This window comes from Macrobrachium rosenbergii, chromosome 51 (assembly GCF_040412425.1).
Source record: "Macrobrachium rosenbergii isolate ZJJX-2024 chromosome 51, ASM4041242v1, whole genome shotgun sequence".
NCBI lineage: Eukaryota > Metazoa > Arthropoda > Malacostraca > Decapoda > Palaemonidae > Macrobrachium > Macrobrachium rosenbergii.
In genome coordinates this window covers 64,808,440-64,832,955 of record NC_089791.1, presented here as the reverse complement: position 1 = coordinate 64,832,955, position 24,516 = coordinate 64,808,440, and the positions used below count along the sequence as shown (strand labels likewise).

The following is a 24,516-nucleotide window of genomic DNA, read 5'->3' as shown; positions in this document are numbered from 1 at the left end:
TTTGCTGTTCTTGAGACCAGGTACCTGACACTTCTTTTAACCTAAAGGACTCTCAACCTAGGTTGGACGCATCTGAAAAGGACTCTAGGCTGGGGTTCAGAGGGAGAAGAGGTTTCCCTTCTGATAGCCTCTTCCTGGAACTCCACCAAAGAAGATCCTCCTTGATTTCTAAATTTATCGAGAAACACGAGCCGGAAACTTTTTCCTGTTCCAGCTGGATCTGAGGAAAAATTGCAAAGGTCTCAGGTGTAGTCTTCCCAAAGTGATGAATTGTTCCATGGACGAGAGGGTACCTAGAAGGCTCAACCATTGATTGGAGGAGCAAGAATCTAGTTCCAGAAATTCTTTTATTGTCTGAAGACACTTGTCTATTCTCTTTGGGACTGGGAAAACCCAAAAATCCCGAGAGCTGACCATCACTCCTAAATAAGGAATCTCCTGAGAAGAGTCAGGAGAGACTTGTTCCAATTGATGAGGACATCAATTCTTGGGCCAAGAGAAGAGTTGTGCCAATGTCCTACATACACTGAGCTTCCAGTGGGAACGTAGTAAACAATCGTTGAGGTATAGAGAGATCTTTATCCCCACAAATGAAGCCATTTCGCCAGAGCCAATACCCTGGTAAACACTTGAGGAGCCGTCAAGAGACTGAAGCACAGAGCCCAAAATTGGAACACCTTGCCCTGAAACACAAACCTGAGGTAATTTCTCTAAGTCGGATGAAGTGGAATATGAAAGTAAGCGCCCTGCATGTCAATGGATGCCATCCATTGTTCCTGGTGAATGGACGCAAAGACAGTTTGGTTTGTTTCCATCTTGAAGGTTGTCTTTCTGACAAAGACATTTAGTGCACTTACGTCCAAAACGGGTCTCCAGCCCCCCAATGACTTGGGTACTATGAAGAGATGGTTGTAGAATCCTGGAGAATGAATGTCCACTACTACCTCTACGGTCTATGTCTGAACAAGAGACTCAACCTCTAGCAAGAGAGCAGCAAATCTCTCTGAGCCTGGAGAGTAAGCCGTCAATTCGACAAGCTTGTGGACTATGTTCAAAAAGGGGATAGTGTAGCCCTCCTTCAGGACAGACACTATCAAGGATTCCACTCCTTTTTGTTCCCACCATTCCCAAAGAGGAGGAGCCACACTCCTACCTGAGCACAGAGGATTATATCTTCATTTCTAAGTGGAAGACTTGGAGGAAGACTTCTCGATGGGCAGCTGCTGTGGGAAACAGGTATATGCTCATTCTAGTATATGTTCTAGAACAGGAGCTCTGAAAGGAAGCAGGCTGTAGCCGAGGCGAAGATCTGGGAGGAAGAGTTGAAGAAATCTTGGGGCATCTCACAGATTGGGAGAGCAGGTCCTGAGTGTTCTTTTTCTGCAGGTCAGAGGCAATGTCTAGTACTGTAGCCTGAAGAAAAGATCTCTGAGACGGAGTGACGCCTTTTGAAGTAAAAGAACACCAAAGCTCTCTTTTCTTAAGTGCACCCATGGTGTAAAGACCAGTTAACTCCTGTGTGCTGTCACGAATGCCCGTCAGTACAGGAAAGTACTCCTAAGAGGTCCGCAGATGTGTCTTGAGGTAAAAGAAGCAGTCTCTAATCTTGCAAGCTAGTGCGCCCACAGCCCAGTCTAGAAATGAAGATGAAAACATAATTTTAGCTGAGGTGAAAGCTGATCTAGCCAAGTCGATAGGGCTGGAGAAGTCTCCCTGAAAGGAGGCAGACTCTCAGAGAAGGTGCATCTCCTGTTGCATAAAACCTATAACTCGACCTAGACAACTTGGAAGGCAGGAAACAAAAAACTGCTTTACCTTGCTCCCTCTTTTCAGAGAACCATACTTCTACTTCATTCAGCACCTTCTTTGCTGAGGAGGAGAGAACCAGTTTCGGTAACCTCGGCAGACCAGCTGAGGGAGCTTCCATAAAGAAAGTCGAAGCAGGAGAGGAGGAGTAGCTGGCAAAAAGAAGCTTGGGAAGGTCGCTAGCAGGGGTCTCAATAATGCAGAGTCGCTGACGGAGGAACATCTTGATCTGGAATGACTTCTTCTTCAGAAGTCACAGGAGAAAAGATGCTAAGTCTGCTGTCATCTGAGCTGTAGGAGGAGCTTTCTGAAGCAAACTTAGAATGTTATCTAGTTTGTTTGCTCTGAATTGTGTCAACCTTAAGCGGGCGCTCGTCTGAAAATGGGAGCTTGGGTGCTTTGATGCTAGTTGCTGGCCGCTCAGGCGCTGATTGTAGAGGTGAAGGTGCTGGGCGCACAACTCCTGATGAAGGGCTTCCTTATGCAGCGAAGAAGCGTTACGCGCCAGAAGAGGCGCTTCAGTGCCTGGAACGGTCATTATCTTATGTAGCAGAAGAGAATTGCTCCGGGCTATCCCAGTGGCTGCAAGAGGGCACGCTGAATCCTTGCCCTTCTTACAAGGAACAGAAGAGATCTCAAAGTCCACTGCATGCGTTTTCAGTGGGCGTAACTCGTTCGCATAGCGCCGTGAGCACCTGGGACTAAAATCCTCAGAGCTGGAGGACATACAGTGAACACTCACCTGAGCGCCTTCCCAACAGCCTTTGGTTGCAGTCTGGGATTCAGCAATGGACTGAACCGAGGGGGCGACTGCTCGGGGCAGACCTCACCGACCTCCCTTAGGCTACCAGTTTGACTCCTCCCAGGTGCTGGGAGTATGCCAGGGACCTTTGCTTATAGTGCAGCAGATTGCTGTAAAAATCGTTCAGATAGTGAAACAAGCATGAAATTTGGCACAAACATTCCTAAGACTACGCTCTCTTAGAAAGGGCGCTGGCCACCTGAAAATCCAAGATGGCGGCTATTTTTTTCAAAATGGCCGCCATCTATGTTGAGATTCACTGGTTTGGGAGCATCTATTGGATGGAATATGCCAGTTTTTTTTTTTTTTTAAACCTCGACTTTTAGGTTATAAAAATGTTCCATACCACACATTTTATTGAAAACCCTTACTAAATGAATTGTAACCAAGATGGCGTACAAAATGGTTGCCATAAAAGTTTTTTTCTATCCACAGCGCTAGCAGACATAGAGACCAACTGTTTTTATTTAATGGTATATTCATGTGATCAGACAGTTTAACTAATATGCTATTTTCAACTGAAATAGTGATGGTATGGTCACATACAACATTGTGTCTAAGACTGTAACCATAAAAAGAAAAAAGAGAAATACGGACTAAACGCAACCAATCTATGTATAGGTCTCTCAACCTACACCTTTGAAAAATTCGAGGATAAGAAGGTAGGCATAGCATGACACGTTGGATGCTCAAGCTAGATTATCTACTGAAGAGAGGGCAATATTTATCTAGACTTCACATTTGCAAGTGCACAGAGCTGTGCAGGAAGACCCAGCTTGTAGCACTTGCACCTTTCCCGACAGCCTGCTTTGCATCCACATTTGGTAAGCTGTTGGCAACTCTTGGCTAAGGGCGAGTTGGTTGTCCAGAGGACTTGCCATGCTTCACCAGACTTTTGCCATCCCCACTCAGCAGGGTTCTCTGGCTGTGGCTGACACTGGGTGGCCTGCCCCACACACAACCAGCCTGATGCGCAGCACGCTTGGTGTGTTGGAGGAGAGCTCCTGGTTGGTGGAATGGCCTCATATGCCCTTTGTTTTCTGGCAAACATATCAAGTCTAGCCTCATCCACAGTGCCAGCAGTGCTGGATCTTTCATACATAAGTATGACAAACCTCTCCAGGACCTTCAGGTCACTCTCTTCCACTCTGAGAGGGTAGTGACTCAGTTTGGAGAACACAGTGGAGGCCTCTGGAAAGATGTTCCATGTCTGCCAGGCGGTCTTCTTGCCCTTGCTCGGAAGGCTGACACTGTATCACAGCCTGTGAAGCATGGAAGAAGAGCATGCCATTCACCTTCTCCTGGCCCAGAGAGTTGCACAGGTCATGCACAGCAATCCAGCGCAGGCTCTGGCCTTGGCCAAATGCCACCCATAGCTTCTCTAGCCCTAGATTGTGGAGAGTGGAGAAAGCACTGACTGCAACGACAAGAACATCTGTGTCATTTGCTTTAACCGTGATGGTCTTGGCTCCATGTTCTGTGGCATATTTGGCATGGAGAAAGATGCGGTGTCAGCTTCCTCATGAGAGCACTTTTCCAGTTCCTGAAGACTAGCCTCATGAGTGCTGAGGACAGCAGACCCTTTCGTGGCAATGACAACATTTGTGGCAGACATCTGGGCAACTTTGTCTGCCAGGAACTGGAACAACTCTGTCTTGTTGGCATCGTGTCTTAGGAAATTGCGCCAGTTGGATGGAATTGTGTTCTTGTCTGTCACCTTGCGCCTTCCTCCTTGACCACGTTGGAGCCTGGTCTCAGCTTTGAGGCTGGATGTATTGTATACATCAAATACAAGATGTGATGATGTGTACTTGCTGCTATAGGATTGTATCACAGGCAAGAAGTCGCTAAGTGCATAGCCCTCAAAGGTCTTTCCTTTCTTTGGTGGCAAGGCATGGACCAAAGCTGATCCATCTACAATGAGGACATCAGTCTTTGGTTCTTTGTCTTCTAGTGTAACATGACTCTCCAGGACCGAGGTCAGCTGAGACTTCTACATGTGTACAGCCTACCACCCTCACTAAGGGAAGCTGGGAATGTTTGATTCTCGTGCTGGAAGAATTCCTGCAGATCACATTCACGGCTCTGACAGGATATAAATAGCTTTGAGAAAAGCTGGCAATCCTCCTTCAGAAGTTTCTGCTTTGACTGTTCTACAGGAGCAGCTTCTTGCCTGAAGAAGTCAGTTCTGTTCTTCTTTATCGGCTCATAGAAGGAGACTGCATTGTTTGCCAAAGAGTCTGAAAACTTCTGAAATTTAGTGCGGCCTCTGTCAAGGTGTGTCTGTAGAAGTTCTGCTGAGCTGGGGTGGGCAATGTCTTTGTTGTCAATGGAATACAGATCCTGGCTCTCTTCCTGAAAAGGACTTCCCAAGTGTTGCAAAGCCAATGACAGCTTGCTGACTCTCTCCAAGAATGTCTTCTGCGCATGAGGTGTTTGTTCATGGTGTGTTGTCTGCTCATTAGACTCCTTACTTTGAACCTCTGTTTCGTATGCAGACACCAAGCGGATGATCTCTGGGCCAGCCACCATCCATCTTCTGAGTGCTGACGGATCTTCAGTCAGCCCAATGGCTCCGCCATCAGCCTTTATAAAGGCATTGGTCTGCTCATGAGCTTGGTCAAGAGCCATTGCTGAGAACTGGCGACTGGTCTTGTGCACAACAAAGTTGCCAGCCTTGAACTCCTTGTGCAACTCTGGGTGTGAACTCTCTAGGGTAAGCATGTCCCTGAGGTGAATAGGCAGCCAACGAGCATAGTTTGTATTATTGTTGGAAAAGAAGTAGGGTATCAGCTCATGCAATGCCTGGCAGTAGAGGACAAAATTGGCCTCACGGAAGGACCTGATCAGTAGGAATATCACAAGTTCCATAGACAACACCATGTGCCAGAAGTGGAACTGTGGACTCTGCTGTCTTCGAAGGTCACACCACTCCTCAAACTCTAATGCCTGCTCATTGTTGTTTGCTTTCTCAGCACAGTAGTCAGTGTATGCTGTCCTCAGGAGTTTGTACAAACTAGAGGCTGTAACCTGGTGCATCTGCCGTGTCCTGGTTACACTTGCAGCTGACAGGAAGGATTCTGCAGTTCCAGATGAAGCAACTCCTGCCTCCACCAGAGCTCCTGTCCAACCACTGCCATGAAGAAGAGTACCAAGAGATGTCATTGCTGCCATCTCAATGTGCAGACCACCAAACATTACCAGATACTTGTCTTCGCCATACTGATCAGGCCACTGCCACTGCACCTGCTTTGCTACGGCATAGATTGGCTGATCAGCTGTGATTATGGGTATCTGGCCAGGGTTCAGAAAATCAGTGACATCCTGCACTTTCTGCATCACGTGTTTGATCGTAGCAACAGAATGAGCCTGATCACGCAGGAGAGGAAGCAATGAAGTTATGGTTACTTCAAATTCTGGGCTTCTCTTCATTGAAGCGTGATGAGCTGACCACGTCAGATTCACTGCATCATCTATTTCCTGGGTGACTATGACCTTGTCTAGCCACTGATACTCCAGTGCAAGCTGTGGCCCCAAGATATCTGTGGGTGGCTTTGGTATTGCAGTGTTTGGTGGCACAGGGTTCTTTGTTTGAAAGGAAGCTGGTGAGATGTTTGTGAATGTGTCGGGCAATTCAGGCACCGACCTCACTTTCTCAGGTGCAAACTTTAGTTGCTGTCTTTCCTGTCCAGTGTTCTCCTTGGTGGGGTGCTGAAATATGGAGATGCTAGTTCCATGGAAGGAGGTAGTGGCAGTAGTTGCAGATGGGTTGTGGTCGATGTTGTCCATCACTGCAGTGGTGAACAACCCTTTTTCGCAGTACTGGGGACAGACCACACCCTCCTCCACATATTTGCTAACTGTGGCATCTCCTAACTGTGCAGAGACCTCCAGTACTCTGTCATAAGAGATACTGAGGCCATACTGATGTAGCATTTCAACCAGGTTTCTCTTCCTGGTTTTGGCATAGACTGAGAGTCCCATGTAGACTGGGAATGGTGTTTCTCTGTCTTTGGAGTGTCTATGAGTTGTTGCTCCCTCTTTGTATCGGGAGTAGCAGTTGAACTGCATGAGCTGTGCAATGGCCTGGTCTGACTTTGATGCTCCAAATCGTAACTGTGACTTGATGTCAGCCCCATGCTCAACCATCCCTACAAACTGGAGCAGGAGAGGAGTCACAGAATTTCGTACACAAGCCTCAGAAAATGTGCCATCAAACCGTGACTGATGATCAAGTATAGACTTTCTGAGAATATTTGCTGCTTTAGCAATAATAACTGCCTCTGAAAGATCAGATGATTGAGCAAGTGCTTTTCCCACATCCTTTTGAAATGCAAGTAATACATCTCTGCCAGATTTATGAGCCTCAAGTTCTGGAATTTCTGCCAGAAGTTTGTCTTTGAGTCTCGTGGAATTTACACTTGGTGACTCTACACCTAATTGTTCCAGACGTTGTTGGTAGAGGTGGCAAATATCTGCCAGCCGAAATGTGACTGGATCATCTGAACAAAGGTTGTTTTCAACAATGTATGTCATCAGTTCTGACAGAACTAGTGGATACACATCTGATTCTGACTCAGTGCTACCTTGGTCTTTCTCAAGGCTCCTCAGGTAGGACCTTTTCTGTTGTAGAGGGCACAAAGACAGGCATGGTGATACTTAAACTCCTGTGCAATGACATCCCCACCAGTCAACTTAGCAAGGAGCTTGCCATCACTAAGTATCTCTGCACATTCATGCAATTTCAAGTCAAGGCCCTTAGTACTAGCCTGTCTGAGATCAGATGCAGGTGCCACTTTCTCACAGAAAATGCAAACTTCATTGTCATGACTGGTTGGCGCAGTTTTGCACGACTAGTCTCAGTGTTGCTGGTCTGGTCATTGGATTGTCGCTTTCTTGCACAGTCCAGTTTAGTGTTGTTAAACAACAAGCGACAGTTCACATGGTATTTTGCTGCATTTTTCCTGAGAGTGGCCTCTATGCCATCACCTTCATCCAGCCTTGCTGGATCCATTATCAGTGGCATTTCATTAATTTCACTGAACATGGGAATGTTCCTTGCCAGCATTGTGTACCCATCATGGTCTAGGACATGATGACTTGGAGGTGATGTCAAGTGCTCACCTCTTTTGTCCTTCTGACAAAGACAACACAAACTCAGTTTGTTTTTTCTACTGCTCAATATTGGATTGGCATCACATTCTGCCATGATTTCACTTTTGATTAAGGCCGAGGGTTATCCTTTTACCACCTTAAACAAAGCACACATTCCTGTATGGGATTCAACTAGGTTCGGTCTCCTACACCTAGCCCGATCATTCATCCAGTGCCATTTAAGTCCCGTGTGATCTGTACACCATCCGGGTAAGTACATGAACCATCATGTACAGCCCCATACCCTTGGCTCGGCTCTCCCGCTGGCACATCCTGTCTATTCAGGTGCGGCTATCTAACTATAGCTGGTCTGGGGCTGTTAGAAAGCATTTGGGACACTAAACTAAACTATACTACAACTACTAGTCTAAGACTACAGGATTAGTAAAGCTGGATTAGCTGGCACTGAACCCCATGCTGAGTTACACAGCAGTGATGTCACCAGTGTGCCCTGGTTGTGTGCAGACATACACTCTTTTACATTTATTAATTTTCCTTCAAAATTCATGAGTTATTCGAAAGAGATGGCCTCATTAGGATCTAAAACCACAGAAACCAAGATCCATGCTTAAAACGATAATTGTTGAACGGGCATTATTTCTCATTATAATTATTGTTTCTACCTTTTCTTGGCAGCCATATAGCCCCCATATTTAAAGGTAAACTGTACTGGGAAGCTACAGAAACATAATATTCACAAGAAATAGTATGGAAGAGCTTTACCATATTGCTAGAAGCAAATACATGCCATTCTAGTGAAAAATTAGCCAAAATCTGTCGATACTGGCCGCCATCTTGGAATTTGGCCGCCATATTAAATTTTTTTGCGTGGCCAGCGCCCTTTTCTGATAGAGGAACTTTAAAGAGCACTTGTGCAAAATTTCATACTTGTTTCACTATCTGAACGATTCTTATGAAATATGCAATTATCTGCTGCACTATTAGGAGAATCGGTGGGCTAAACAGACACCTCCTCCACTACCACTGCACTAGCAATGGGCGCCACGGGGCACTCTGACTCATTTAGCGATTGACTGCACAATTATTTCAAAGTGAGTGTTGATTTTCGACTCCAGACTGACGACGGTGTTGGGATTGGAAACATGAGAGCCGGGTAAAGGAGAGGATTCCACAGATGGAGGAGATGGAACAGGATCGGAAGAAATTACAGGTGCAATTGCATCCCAACTTAGCGGATGAATCCTGACTAGCTAAGGTTTTACTACATTCCTAGCAATAGATTTCCTCTTCCTATCTCTAGCTAGTTTCTTAAGATGTGGATCTAAAGTCTTCCACTTCTTTAAATCCAATTCATTACATTCCTCACATCATAAGTCAACTGAACAAGTTTGTCCCTACATTGAACACAATTAGTGTGAGAGTCATAGGCGTCTTTGGTAAGTCTAGTATTGCAGCCTTTGCTACAATACCTAATACTAGAACTACTAGTGTCAGACATCATGGAAAATTACAAAGACAAGTCCAAAAGCGGGCAAAAACTCGTAAACCAATGATCAAAATTCACCTAACACTATCTAAATTGTGCTGAAACGCTACTAAAATAAATACTTCACCAATCGTAGACAGAACAAACAACCAGCAAAGTATAAATTTCAAAATTCAAGCTGCTGCCAACCACAGTCCTTCAGCCACAGCCGGCAGAAACAAATTGAAGCTCTTTGCTATGTTGTACCTTTTCTTCCCCTCGAAAGTGGGTGGGACATGTCGCCATAACCAAAACAATCTAGTGTGACATGCAATTTCAAAATTTTAAGCTGCCGGTTAAAAGACACTAATAGCTATGTAATTACTGGGTAAGTTGTTTATATAAAAATGGAAATTAATAGAAAAGTATGACCTAAGAACAACTCCAGGAAATTATCATGCTATGAAATCCACTACCTTGAAGTCTAGCTTTGTGAAATCATATGGTATTTAGCATTACTACTCTATTCCTTAAAACTCCACCTCATTGGTTACTAATGTAAACTGAGAAAGAACACAATGAGCTATCACAGCAAATATCATTACTGAACTCCAGATACTTTTCATTAACTCCATTATGTGGGTATGGTAAACACTAATAAAAAGAACAATAGTTTCATAAATTACAATCATAACTGGGATTATTCAATAATCCTGTATAAATATTACAATTTTAAACAACATATCTGAATTTAATAGGTGTTTGTTCCTCAGCTATTTTATGTAAGGAATAGAAGACTAATTTATATGCTTGGTAAATGACATTTTTATAATAAAATAGTTTTATATATACTTACCAAGTAATTACATAGCTATTAGTTTCTCCTAACTGGCAGCTAGAATTTTGAAATTCAAAGTAGCGGTACTTTTGTTTTGCCCACCCACTTTGGGGTAAGAGAGGAACCAGCTCAGCAAACAAGCTCAACATGTTTATGCCTTCCTAACCATGTGAGGGGAGGAGGGAGGGCTTTGATTGTGTAATTACTTGGTAAGTATATATAAAACTATTTTATTATAAAAATGTCATTTTATATAAGCTACTTACCAAGTAATTACAAAGCTGAACTCCACATTCTAGGAAGTGGGATGCATGGATTATCTATCCTAACACATTAAAATTGTAATGTAAAAGAAATAGAAGAATTGCTAGCATTGGTAAAAGTGCTTGCTGGTTCCTTGCCTGTTGAGAGAGCTGCTACAGGAAAATACTGCCTCTGGATGGCATTCATCTTAACGTATAGCGGCATGGCAGTGTAGCCAGGAGTCGCCTACTACATTAGCGAGATTTTTTGCTGCAAAGGAGTGTCTGATTGCACACAAAGAATTAACAAAGTTGCCCCTGCCCTGGGAACAGTACCAAAAAACAAAACTAGAGTATAAAAACATAATCGTTTATATAGCCAAACATTAAAAATACCATTACCCAACCATTAATAGACAAAAACTGATGAGCACTCCAAATACAAAGTACCCCAGGCTCCCCTACAACTCGACGCCATGAATCAAGGCGAGAAAATAGGAAGGATGAAGGAAGACTTCCTACACTCCTTCTCACAACACCATACCAGCAACCGAAGTAGGACCCAAGGTACTACAATTTTCATAGACAGTTTCAATTTCACACAAATAATGAGCTGCAAACACCGATTTGCATTTCCAAAACGTTGTTTGCATAATAAAGGTGATAGACAAATTATGCCTAAAAGCCAGGGACTTGGCTACTGCCCTCACTTCATACACTGTAACTTTCACTACGGGCAACACATCCTCCTCAATTTGAGAGTGCGCCTCTAGAATAAGATCCTTCATAAAAAATGCCAAGGCATTTTTTGAAAGAGGGCGAGAAGGATTCTTACTGAGCACCAAAGATTGCTCGAAGACCCACGGATTCTGTTCCAAGTATATACTATTTCAATGCCCTTACAGGGCAAAGAGTTCTTTCTACATCCTCCAGAACCAGAATATCTACTAAACTTTCAATAATGAATGAGCGAGGCCAGGGATTGGAAGGGGTCTCATTCTTAGCTAAGACTCCTATAGTAAATGAGTTAATTGCCTTACCCTGAGAGAATCCAATCTTTTTATCAAAGCGTGTAGCTCACTTACCCGCTTGACAGTAGCTAACACTACTAGGAACAGAGTCTTCCTAGTTAGGTCCTCAAAGAGATAGATCGCTGGAGTTCAAAACGTGGTTGTAACAGCCACTTAATAACCACATCTAGATTCTAGGCTACTGGCTTATCTTCCTTCTGTCTAATCATGTCAAACGACTTGATGAGATCAGAAAGATCTTTACTAGCGGAGAGATCTAAACCCCTACTGCCTAAATACAGAACTCAACACTGGCCTGTAGCCTTTAATGGTTGAAGTATACAGATTTCTAGAAGACTTTAAGTAGAACAGGAAATCACCTATCTCCGCTATAGATGTCTTAGAAGACAAGATGTTGTGTCTCCTGCACCAGTCATGGAAGACTGTCCACTTGGCTTGATAAACTTTGCTCAAGGAATGTCGTCTACAAGGAGCAATAGCGTCTGCAACTACCTTTGAAAATCCTTCCACTGCACCAATCCGAGACAGTCTGAAAGAGGTCTGAGCCAGAGTGGACAGTCCTTGATGGAACTGCCTGAAATGTGGTTGTTTGAGTAATTTGGGTTTTTGAGGCAGCCTTGGAAAATCCATGAGAAGTTCCAGCAAGTTGGGAACCATTCCTGTGCTGGCTAGAACGGTGTCAGTAGTCATCTTTACAACCGATGATTTGGAACTTATTACTTCTCTCACCATCTTGAATAGGGAAAGGCATAAAGGTCCATGTTCAACCAATCCTGCGGAACTGGCACTGGCAAACAATGCAGAGGGAGACGATGGTTCTTTGCGGTTGCAAACAGATCTAGAACCAGCCTTCCCTACAGTTTCCACAACTCTAAGCATACAAGGGGGTCCAGAGTACATTCCATGGGGGGAACTTGCTTTCAACGGCTGAGTTTGTCCGCTAGCATGCTGAATTTCCCCTGAATAAACCTGGTTAAGATCTGGGTTTGATTCTGATCCGCACAAATGAGCAGGGTTCTTGCTGCTTGGCAAAGGGTAAACGAATGAGTTCCCCTTTGTTTTTTGACATAAGACAGTGACATGGTGTTGTCTGAGTGGATGGTCACTGTCTTTCCGGACACCTCTGATGCAAACATTTGCAATCCCCAGTGAACTGCCATCAATTCTTTCATTTTGATGTGCCATTTCCTCTGTTCTCAAGTCCAAAGGTCTGAAACTTCCTTGTCTCCCAGGAGGGATTCCCAACCTAGTCTGATGTGACTGAATAAAATACTAGGTCGGAGTTCAGAAAGAGGAGAGACTTTCCTTGAGAGAGCTTGTCTCATGAATTCCACCAAACAAGGTCCTCTTTTATTTCCTTTGTTATTGGAAAAACAAAAAATCAAGGTATCTCTTTCTGTTCCAGCTTATTTTCAGAAAGAACTGTAAGTTTCTCATGTGCAGCCTTCCCAGGGACATGAACTTTCCATGGATGAGAGATTCCCCAACAGGCTCACCCAGCTGTTCACATAACAGGACTGAAGGGCGAGAAATTTGTCTATCTTCTGAAGGCACGAGTCGCTATCTCCTGAGAAGGAGTCAGTTGAGACGTTGGGAAGTTTGTCAATAGGTCCAAATACTGGGCGAGAAGAAGGGTCTTGTGTAAATCCTCCATGCATTTTTCCTTCAACTGGGACCGAATAAGCCAAGCGTCGAGAGACCGCGAAATGTTGACCCCCATCAAGTGTAACCAGTTCGCTATTGAGGTTAGTACACACATGAATACCTGCGAGGCCGTAAACAGGCTGAAGCAAAGGGCTCTGAACTGGTACACCTTATGCTGGAACATAAACCTTGAGTCCTGATGAACTGGGAATGAAAGTAGGCATCTTTCATGTCTATCAAAATCATCTGATCTTCCAGACGAATGGATGCTAGGACGGACCGGGACGTCTCCATTTTGAATTTTGTTTTTTGCACGTACAAGTTCAGGGCACTCACACCAAGAACCGGCCTCCAGCTCCCCTGAAACTTTGCGGACTACAAACAGCCAATTGTAGAACCTTGGAAAGGTATCCTTGACTAGTTCAACTGCCTTGTTTTTCGAGGAGTGCTAACACTTCTTGGGAGAGGGCTGAAAACCTCTTGGAGCCTGCCGAGTAGGCCATCAATAAGACGGGCTTGTTGGATAAGGGAGGTTTCTTCAGAAACGGGATCGAATAACCCTCTCTCACGACTTGTACAATCCAACTCTCCGCTCCTCTCGCCTCCCAATGCTCCCAAAAGTGGAAGAGTCTTGCCCCCACAGGTGTGTGGACGACTAGATCCTCACTTACGTGCAGGTGGTTTATTAGAGGACTTCTTGATTGCCCGAGGGGTGAAATGGGCATTTCTGTGAGGTCTGGGGAAGCCTCATTGTCTGCCTCTACCCCAAAAAGGACTGAGGTTGTACTGGAGAAACTTTCCTAGAGTTGAAGACCGGAGACTCTCTAGGTCGCCTCACTGATTTTACGAGAAGGTCCTGAGTGGACTTCTTCAGCAGATCAGAGCAATCTGCGGTACAGTCGCCTGAGGAAATAGGTGCTTCTTGTCGAGAGGAGAAAAGAGGAGCGCAGACTTCTGGGAGGGTGTAACTCCCTTCGTGTTGTAGGAACACCAAAGCTCCCTTTTCTTGAGAATTCTATCGCAAATAAGAGGATAATTCAAACTAACCATCTCTAATACCTTTATCTAGGCATGAGATGACCCCAAAAAATCTGAAGAGAAGTCTTCTGGAATATGAGGGCAATCCTTTAATTTGTGGGCAAGAACTCCTACTGCCCCTCTAGACAGCTGAGAACTTCCAAGACCTTACACAAGTGTTTGATAAGGTGGTCCAATTCCGAGGACAAGAACAAAATCTTAGCTGAATTGAACACTGACCGTCTGGAGGAGTCACTCAACCCAGAGAAGTCCCCTGAGAGGAGACAGAAGCTCCCAGGATGGGGCCTCTCCGGTTGCATAAGAAAGGTATCTTCTCTGCGACTATCTAGACGGAGGACAACTAAAAGAGGCTCTTCCCTGCTCCTTCTTGCTCAAGTGCCAGCTTTCCACTTCACGGAGAGCTTTCTTAGCTGAGAGGACAGCACCATTTTAGGTAGCCTCGATGAAGTCATCTGACTGTTCATAAGTATGTCAAGCCAGAGCTACAGGAGAGAAGAAGCCTGGAAAAGTCGGCAGCAAAAACTGAGTAAAGAGGCATGCGCTGAAGGAGGGTAACAGGCTCCACTTCTTCCTCCTCAGAAGAAGAAATGGGTGACAGTTCCACAATAGGCTGGGGCCGATGGCGTATGTAAGTTCTGAATTAAGCCCAGGATATTATCCAATTTGTGTTGGATCAACTGAAAGGAAGGATCCATAAGAGCTGGAACCTGTTGCGCTGCAGAAGGCAAAGAAAAGAAAAAGACGTAACTGGGAGTGAAACTGCAACTGTTTGAAGCAGGAGTAGGCAGCAGAGAAAAGAAGACACTAGCACTACTGAAGGAACGGATGAAATTGGGCGCTCGGAAGCAGAAATGGACTTGGCCGCCAACAGAATATCTTGCAGCAAATGGTGAATGGACGCCAATGGGTGCCCAGGGGCTGATGAGCACTCGGGAGCTGACGGCACATAGGCACCAATGACTGCTCAGGAACCAAAGGACTCGGCTAAGCAGCGCTCAGGAGATGATGGATGCACAGAAGACGAAAGGGCGCTGGAAAGAGCCATACAAGAAGGAGCAGCATGTTCAGCTCAGTAAAGGAAGTTCTGGTGCCACTAGGCACATTGGCACCAAAGACTGCTTCTCAGAAGTCAAAGAAGATTCAGGTCAAGCTGATTGTTCAGAGCTACAGGAACAGGAGCTGGGCGCATGGGTGCTGGTGAGCGCTCCGACATCACTATATGCATGGGCAAATCCTCCAAAACTAAGGATGGGCGCTTAGAAGAAGACGAGGTCCTCAATACAGAAGAGCGCTTACAAGCAGTAGCGTGCTAGTAGGCTGAAATTGTCCCACTAACTCCGGATGATCCTGGGAGAAACGTTCCAGACTCCCAAAAGCTACAGGACGCTAGACGATCTGGAGAAGTTTCTTTAACCCTCTAAACAGGAACTGCAGGAGGCTGAGATACACTGGGGTGCCCCTCTTTAAAAGGTGAGACTCACCTTGAAAACGCCATTGGCGCCTAGGACTGGAATCACTGCTGGAAACACTAGATGAAAGACGATCCACTTCCATAGAGACCCGTCTTTCCAGCAGCGCTCTGCTGTAACCTGGGACTCTGTAACAGGTACAACTAAGGGGGCGACTGCCTGTAAGCAGACCCCAGCGACCTCCTTTGAGCCGCCAGTTTGGCTCCTCCCAGGTTTAGGGGAGTTTGCCAGGGACCTTGGCCAAGGAGAATCAGAGGAACAGACAGCCACCTCCTCCACTAACACTTCACCACCACCTTTCACATTCACCTTGTTCATCAGGACTTTAACAGAAGCACCAGTTTCTCCATCGTATTAACTAATAATCCAAACTTAAGGTTAATTCCAGATTCAAGAATGGTAATAGGGTCAGGATCGGGAGTAAGGGAGCCAGGGTGGAGTGACTGGTACAGACTGAGAAGAAGGATCGGCTGGAACAATAGACAAGGAATCAGAATTATTATCAGAAACAGATTTAGCAGACACCTGACTAGCTGAAATCTTCCTGCTACTAGCTCTAGCCACTGCTTTCCTCTTTTTGTTCCAGTCTAATTTGGTCAAATGACTACTCAAAGTCTTCCACATTTTAGGATCCCATGAAACACATTCCTCACAAGTCAAATCATGAGAACATAACTGACCCCTGCAAGATGTACAAAGAGTATGAGGGTCATAGCAGGCTTTAGTCAGTTGCATATTGCAGCCTTTACTGCAAACACCTAAAACTCTGAGAGCCAGAATCAGACATTTTGACAAGTCACGAGTCAAAAAATTCTCAAAAAACATCAAAATCGATAATATACTTTGTCTCCTGTGAAAACCTGACACTGTCTAATTATGCCAAAAAAGGCTACCATAAAGAGAATACTTCACCAATGATTCCAAGATCAAAAGAGAGGAGAAATTCCAAAAAACTGCTGTTGCCAATCACTGTAACCACAGCCATCTCCGGAAGAAAAATATTGAGCTCTGCTTTGCTGAGCTGATTACTCTCTTACCCCAAAAGTGGGCGGGTCACTCGCCTAGCCAAAACAAAAGTAGCACTACTGCGAATTTCAGAATTTTAGCTGCCGGTTAGTAGAAACTAATAGCTATGTAATTACTTGGTAAGTACTGTAGCTTATATAAACACAAGTTTAATATAATAATGCTAAAACTCAAACACGAAAACAATTTACTTACAATAAACTTTCAAAAACTGGCAATGCAAACTGTGGTGGTAGATTAACGACTCTCTCTGAGATCAATAGGCCCACATGTTTACTTTCATTGCCTAACAATTCACGCAACTGCTGGCTGGTTGAATCATTGGCATACTCTGAACACTTCTCTACTAATGCCGTTCGAAAACCAGCAATACACTTCTCATCCTGCAGAAAATTAATAATTTTAGTACAGTAATTCACAAAAAAAAAAAAGTTTTCTAATAGTGGTCAAGAATTAAAATCAATGAGATTTAACATTTAGTAACTACTTAAGTAAACTAATGGTGTTAGTTATAGTGTAAATTAACAGCAAAGCTTACAGCACAGTATACTATGTGAGAAAGACTGTTTCAATAGGTAACTCTTCTGCAAGGTCTGCAGTTATATCTCCACATCAAAGCTTATTTTTTCATATGCATCACCTTCCTGTTAAGGGTGTACAAATGGTGACAACTGCTATTAGAAAGAGGTGGTCAACAAGGGAAAACTTTCCATTCTGTTGCTTACTCTCTTGACCTCTGCCAACAGACGTATATTAACTGGACTAGGTGGGAAGGTGGTGTTTCAAATTACAAAAGGGGTTTGTATTTATTCAGTCATGACTAAAAGCACTGGCAGTGCTGGCCCGTTTTCTCCAGACTGGCACTTCTCTTGCCTGATGATACCACATCTGGAAGTTGTTAGCTAACACTAAGATGTGGCAAAAATACTACTAGAGAGGAATCAGATATGTGGTAGAAATTCCAATTAAACCTAGGATATAGGGATTTGACTCTCTTCCTGGTTTCTTAAGAACAGCCACAGTGCTGTTTCAATAAAAAAAAAAAGAAGAATAAGGATTTCACAGCAACAGATGAAGAACCAAAGATGGACCAACCAACACCACTCAAAATATTCTGTTCTTACCTGAAATTTACTGGTGATTCATGGAGACTGGATGTAAATAATTTTATCTTTTCTAAGAATCAAGGATGATATTTTAATAAATTTACCTTTGTCAAGAAAGGTACACTTTCTTTAAAAATAATCTTACTCAAGAACTGTTCATGACATTCTCATAGTATGCCATAACATGGTTGACAGAGTTCCTTGTAGTTTAGAATTCCCCATTCTAGAACTATACTTCTTATGGAAGTAGATGTACAGATAACCCCCAATTACCCGGGTTCTAAATACTGTACATGCTTTTACTTTAACTCAGGCTATTCTTTGAGATAAAGATCTATTTACACAAATTCCTCACATTAATATCGGTAAAAACAAGAAGCATGGGAAAAATTTCCCAAGCTGTTTGCTAGTTTCACATATCTGGGTTTATCCTTTTTTTCTCCTCCAACATTCAGAGACAGGTGTGCAATGTATAAAAGTGATTTATATATTAACAATTATTTCATAACACAGCATACCGCACACATTAAGCATTTCATATTATACTGTATAAATCACATATGAGAACCAATTGTAGCTGGTGATCTGTCTCTCAATCTCACTGGAAGACCTAGACCATCGGCAGCAGGTCTCAGAGCAGGGGTAGCTCAGGTTAAGGAATCAGCTATGCTGCCCTTGAGGGGCCACCTGATTCATCATCAAAATCATCACCTTTTGCAAACTAGCAATTATTAATGCACCTATGAGACATGGAACTGAGAGGACCTCCTCAATGGATTAGTACCAGTCTTAAAAACACCCATCACCTTCACAAGGGTGTGAAAATCACGAGACAGCAGACTAGCCTGCTTTGTGCATACAGCAAATTAACTTGCTAAGTGAGTATGGATGTAGATACCTCAACTTATGGTAACAACTGGGAATTTGCAAATGAGGTTTGGACTTAACATCTCAGAAAAACTATGCTGTCTACGAACACAAATTAGGGTAAGAATAACTGATAGGCAGACTAACATTTAGGTGCTGTAAAAAGTGAATGTCACGTGGAAAATATAAATAACAAGAAACAAGGGGATATAAATAATGGAGATATAAAAATAAAATGTGGCAATGCATTGATGCATGCTACACCAAGAGATGAATGTCATCAAGCCTAGGCTACAACACATCACATGACAGTAGGAAGAGTCGTCACTTTGCAAGAAATGGTTACTGCTACTTCTACAATCACTAGAAGAGAAAAAGTCAACCCTGATGCAAACAATACAGGCAATGATATAGCAGAGTTATATCTACTAAGTATTAAGTCAGCCAAAGAAGAAAACAGTTTCTTTCAGTTGACAGGTATGACCTATCCTTGGGCAATAAATGGCCTGAAGGGGTTATTAATGTATGAACTAATCCTGACTTCTGCAATAAAACTGCTACAAATCCAAACACCACTCCCTTGATGACATCAAAAAAGGAAACCTCGTACCATAGCGCCAGGGTTGATCTTAAATAAGAGGAAGCAACCTTCCCAGAGGGTGTCAAGATGTGTCCTCCACATCTGAAGAGTATTCATCATATAGTAAAGCTCAAGAAAAACTTTAGTCCAAGTGAAGAGGGTTAAAGAGCAGCAGACTATCTTCAACAATACTTGAGATGGAGGCATTATCTTCTTCCTTGCACAGGTAGAGGGGGTGTGGCCACAGTCCCAATCAATCCTTTCTTTCTCCACAGCTGATGATTTAGAGCAAGCATGATTGGAAATAAACAAAGTCACTCTCCTTCACTGACTCTTGAGGTTAACTACTGCTGTTAAGATTCTACAGATATCTCCTAGTGACTGAAGCTGACGCTGGTCTTGCCAGTGACATCTCCACTGTAAAGACAAGATAGTTCACTAGGAAAGATCCTCCTTGAAACAGCACATTTCACTGCTTAAGTCTTATGAAGGATATTCACAAACTTAATATTTTATACAATGGCTAACTGCATAATCACACACCTCACTCTACAACAAACAGCAGGAACAGTCATGCTCAAAGTTCCAAATAATGGAGGATGTCCAGAACAGTGATGGCCATAGTACAATGAGTGCTGGTAATAGGTCTATACTTGAATACCAATAGGTCTATACTTGAATACCAAAGGGCTAGCCTCCTAATGAGACAGACCAGAGAGAGAAACATCTATACCAATAATCCCCAATGAAGTAAGATGGAATTTTGAATAAAGGGAATGGCAGCAACAAAACCAGACAATCTTTGAGCCTTATCCTCTACACAGCTTCAGGTATGGGTGTGCTAAATTTGGAGGAGTGGTCATAATCAATGGAGCATCCATCAATTGTGCAATAGTGCAGTAGAACATACTAAAAAAAATTATCATATGAGAAGTAACCACTATAGGAGAAGGCACAATAAAGAATCCTGTCTGTCAACAGCCCTTCTTAGGTACTAAAACTAAAATTCCACATTAGTCAAGTCTACACATGGTGGATGAGCAACAGCAGAAGGAAACAACAGCAGAAGGAAACAAACTGATTAGTTACTCAGTAAGCATGGAAGGAATCAAACATGCAACCAAAGCAGCAGTCATACCTGGAATGGCAGGTCGAACCACAAGTAATGCAAGGAAGAGAGGTGGGCATGGTCTCACATAGGTAAAGTAATGAGAAGATGGGTGAGCATATTAATCCATATGAATCCAGGGATGAGGAGGATGTTCCACACACAGGGATAGCAGTGAGAAAAGGATGAATAAACATGCAGGTAAAGCTTTGGCTAAAGCTGAAAGGGCAGGCCGAGCCAACCACAAACCCAGGCCTGAAGTGGTGAGGTAGCACAATGTAGAGAAACAAGCAGCTGCTGAGCAGGCAAATCAATCCATGGGCATTACAAAGGAAGAATGAGTAAGGCTAGCATCAGCCTGGACCCCATGAGAAGCATAATGGACCCTGAGTAAGGTGAGAGGTAGTAGTCATGGCTAGAACCAATGAGTGAAGTGATAAACCATTTTCCATATATAAATTATATAATAAATTTGTGAAATATACACAAAGCACTGAAATAACAAGATGAAATGAAGCAACATGACAAAAAAAGTACTAAAATAGCTAATAAATATAGAATTCACCACTTTTACCCTATACATAAGCATTAAGGTGAAAAATAACTAAAATATTTATTTGAAAAATGAATTGGCAAAAAAATTCTGAAAGAAAATACCTGGTACTTCACAAAAATTGAGGCTGTCAAGCCAAACATTAAGGCACTTTCAGCCATTCAGTGCTTAGGGCAGTCAAAAGAAGGAGTTGGAGTGGTTGGACAGTAAGACAAAGATATCCAGAAAATAAAGGAGATGAAGAACAAGGATCTGAAGGTGAAAATAGGAGAATACTCCTGAAAGCTACACTACGATGTAACAGTAAGAGAGATTGGACAGTAAGATTGAATAAAGGAACTGGGAACGGAGGCTGAGTAAAAGGGTAAAAAGTAGGTGCAGCTAGAGGCTGAAGGGTACTGCAAGCACCCTTTAGTATAAATATGAAAATTAAACTAGTAGAGCATAAAGTGTACGCTTTATGCAACAATGATTTGGCAATCACAAGACAACAGATTTTTGAAGAGGTGTGACTACCAAGTGCTGAGATTCAAGGCTGCTAAGTATATGAACACACTGAAAAAAAACCTTATTACAAATGGAAGATGTTGTGTCCAGTATTAACACGATGTAAAACAGACTGAGACCTGTAAGATTTAGATAGTTTAGACGACTGACAATGAAGGAAAAGAAATAATTAGTCATAAAAGAAGATATGGAAGTAGCAAGACAAAGACCAGCTGAAAGGCCCAGAAAACCATAGAGAAAAAGGTATACCAAAGATGAAGACTTATCCCAGACAGAAATTCAGGAGGAAGTGCACCATACAGAACACAATGCAGAGAGTTCATTTCTTGTCTAGTCACCTTTACTATGATATTTGGGTTACACATTCAAGAGGAAAAAATTTCATTCAAACTAAATCACACTAATTAAATTACATGAAATTTAGTCAAAATTATTTACATAATATAATGTAGAAAATGAAGAACTGAAGGGGGTAAGATGTGTGGAGATACCACAAATTAGTGGTAAAAAGGTTAGTATATAAGTGAAAAGATGACTGACAGCACTATACTTACCACTGCATTCAGCTTTTGAATGCAGAAGACATTTCAACATAACAAATACCATGGCCAAAATACCTTCCGTGAAGTGAGATTAATGATGGTTGTAACACCGAACAATTGATCATCATCCTCCTCATCCATTTCTTCATCATCGTCTTCATCCTCCCCACCAACTTGCTAAAATGATGTATTGTGGTAAGTGAATGAAACATGATACATATCTATATAAATGTAAATAAAAATTAAAAAAAGAAGGGGAAACTACCTACTTTGCACTATGCACAAAACCAAGAAGACAACACTTGAAGGTCTTTGCCCCATTCCATTTAGCTTAGGCTACTGCTTTCTGTTCTTCACTCTTTATTCACCCTTTTGGTCTTTTCCACTTAGATGCCCAATTACTTAACTTTGCCACAGTTCTAATCTTTTATTCTACAACACATCCTTCTAGGAATCCCTATGACAGCCTGAAAATCACTTGGCAGTCTCACTACAGTACTTAATGAAAACAATAACAACAGTAACAATATGGAAGTGGACCCTATCTTAAACATATACTGTTTAATAGGATGGTACATCATCTCAGTTCATTTTCTATTAAATCTTCTAACTTTCCATATTCTTTTCTCTTGCATGTTAATAATGGACACTAATTGGCCAATGTTCACATTCTGGTACCGAGATATACATAAGGAGTGTGTGTACAGCAGTTTATGTTCTCTGCAAAGAGAGCTAGTGAAATACCCTGTACAAGGGATAATCCCTTTAGAGTTCCACATCAGGAGGTTTCTGGCAGATGGATTCGAGTCACAGTTCAAGAATTCTCTTCAGTAGTTTTCTTGTCACTGACATTTTGACCAGCCTGATGGTCATTCTCTAGATGGGTGAGACAAACCTGGACACAAGCATGTGGGTGTTCGTGTGTATATAAACAGCGTTGTGGCGGAACAGCGCTGAATTCTCACTGGTCACTAAAGGGATTATTGTGTCCAAACAAAGCCTTCTCCCAGAAACTGATGGTTGCACCCTTCCCTGTGTGAGCATTGGAGATGGAGGGGAATGCTGGGAAGATCACTGCCTGTGGCTGGAGGCTCCCGACTGGTTCATTTACCAGAGATGTTGGTGGGCAAAGCATTCGTCCTGACATCAAGAGGGAGTCTCTCTCTCTCCTGCACGGTATTTAGACTGGGCTTATATCTCCCAATGTGTTAGGCTTCCAGGAGGCGTAGGCAGCAATGATCAGTTGTATTCCACATTATGGATAATATCTTATCTTTTATCTGATGTTACTGTCGGTCCTGGAGTGATAATATATGGCATTTTCCTGAGTATAGAAAGAGATCCTCTTGAAGAAGCACATGGCAGTTATACCAAGGTAAGTTCTGAGGCATTCTTGGAAGGGGCATTTGTACTGGTAGAACACACCTGTATGGAGGGTTGGGTTATTCTTCATCACCATCTATTCCTGTAATATATGATGAGCTTGATCTTTTTGGGTTACATGGGCTGACATTTCTTTCAATGACGATTTTAAGGACAGGTTTCTCTATATTTACTATAGAATATGCTCCTACAGAGGAGGTTGATGTCATCAGGGTGGTGAAGCAAGGCTCCTGATGATACTGTCTATACCATAACTCTTCTTATGCATCTGTCCACATCATGATTTGTATGTCCATTGATGATGAGAACCTGAGCAACATGCTTTAGCTCTGCGGAGTGTCCTTCCAGGAAGAGCAATGTGAGAGCCCTTCTGACGAAGGCACTGATGGCAGATCATTTATTTATATCTCTCAGAGCACTCGTTCTCACTATTCAGACACATGCACAAGTTCATGAGTTTTATGTACAACCTCATAACAAAGCACTCTCCCCAGTGCTCAACAAGGAGGTCAAGGAAGGGTAAACGACAATCACAGATGTATGGCATTGACAAGGGTGTCGTCGATGTACGCATGTACACTGGCGGCTTTTCTATGCTGGTAAATACTCTCTTGCTCAATGGTTCCCATAGAAAAATAAGCAAAAAGAATACAAAGGGAGAACCCATCACTACCCTGTCTATTTGGGTGTACTTTTGGCACGTGGGTGGTGAAAGGGGCCTTTCAAGTGCATATTTCCAGAAAAGCACCAAGGGCATGTTAAAGGATGAAGCGGTAAGGTCCCTATAAAAGCAATCCATAATTGCTTGATTCATTTTGTCCACTGGCATATTTGTGAAGAGGAACTCTGCAGAGGACTTCAGGCTGTGGTCACCAGGAACATACAGGGTCAGAATGGTGTTAAGCCTTCTTGCAAGCTGGTAAGTTGTGGGGGGGGGGCCTCAGGCTGCTAATGGGGCACCCTGCAGTAGATAGACTAAACCGAGACTCATCGCTGAAATGTTTAAGCATCTATGTTTTTTTTATGGTTTTTCTCATCGTGGATTGTACAATTGTTGATTGTCTTGTCTAATTAGTACACGAGATGTTGATGCTAGAATAACATGTTTGTATATTCATCACAATAACAGGATACTTGAAAACATAAAGATATGCTATATTCACTTTCTACTGGTACAATGCATTGTCCAATCTGAAGCTTCAGTGATAGTGTCAGTGAATGCTAATTGTCTGCTCCACAAAAGAAATTAACATGCTGTAATCTTTGTTGGTACATATTTTCATGAATCCTTAATTAAAAAAAAAGGCAGAAAACAAATGCTACCAACTGCACATCCTGAGGATGAAGTTACTACAAGCATTCTCAGATATTGCTTTTGTACATCAGCAAAAAAC

At 42.9% G+C, this 24,516-nt stretch overlaps 1 protein-coding gene across 1 annotated transcript in view; it reads right to left on the bottom strand.

The window, feature by feature from the left end:
- The window catches only part of LOC136833465 (protein BCCIP homolog), a 109,354-nt gene that overhangs the window by 15,358 nt on the left and 69,480 nt on the right, over nucleotides 1-24,516 (bottom strand). Inside the window, 2 exon segments of the mRNA XM_067095658.1 lie at nucleotides 16,672-16,859; nucleotides 21,815-21,916. Coding sequence (XP_066951759.1) covers nucleotides 16,672-16,859; nucleotides 21,815-21,916 — 290 coding nt within the window.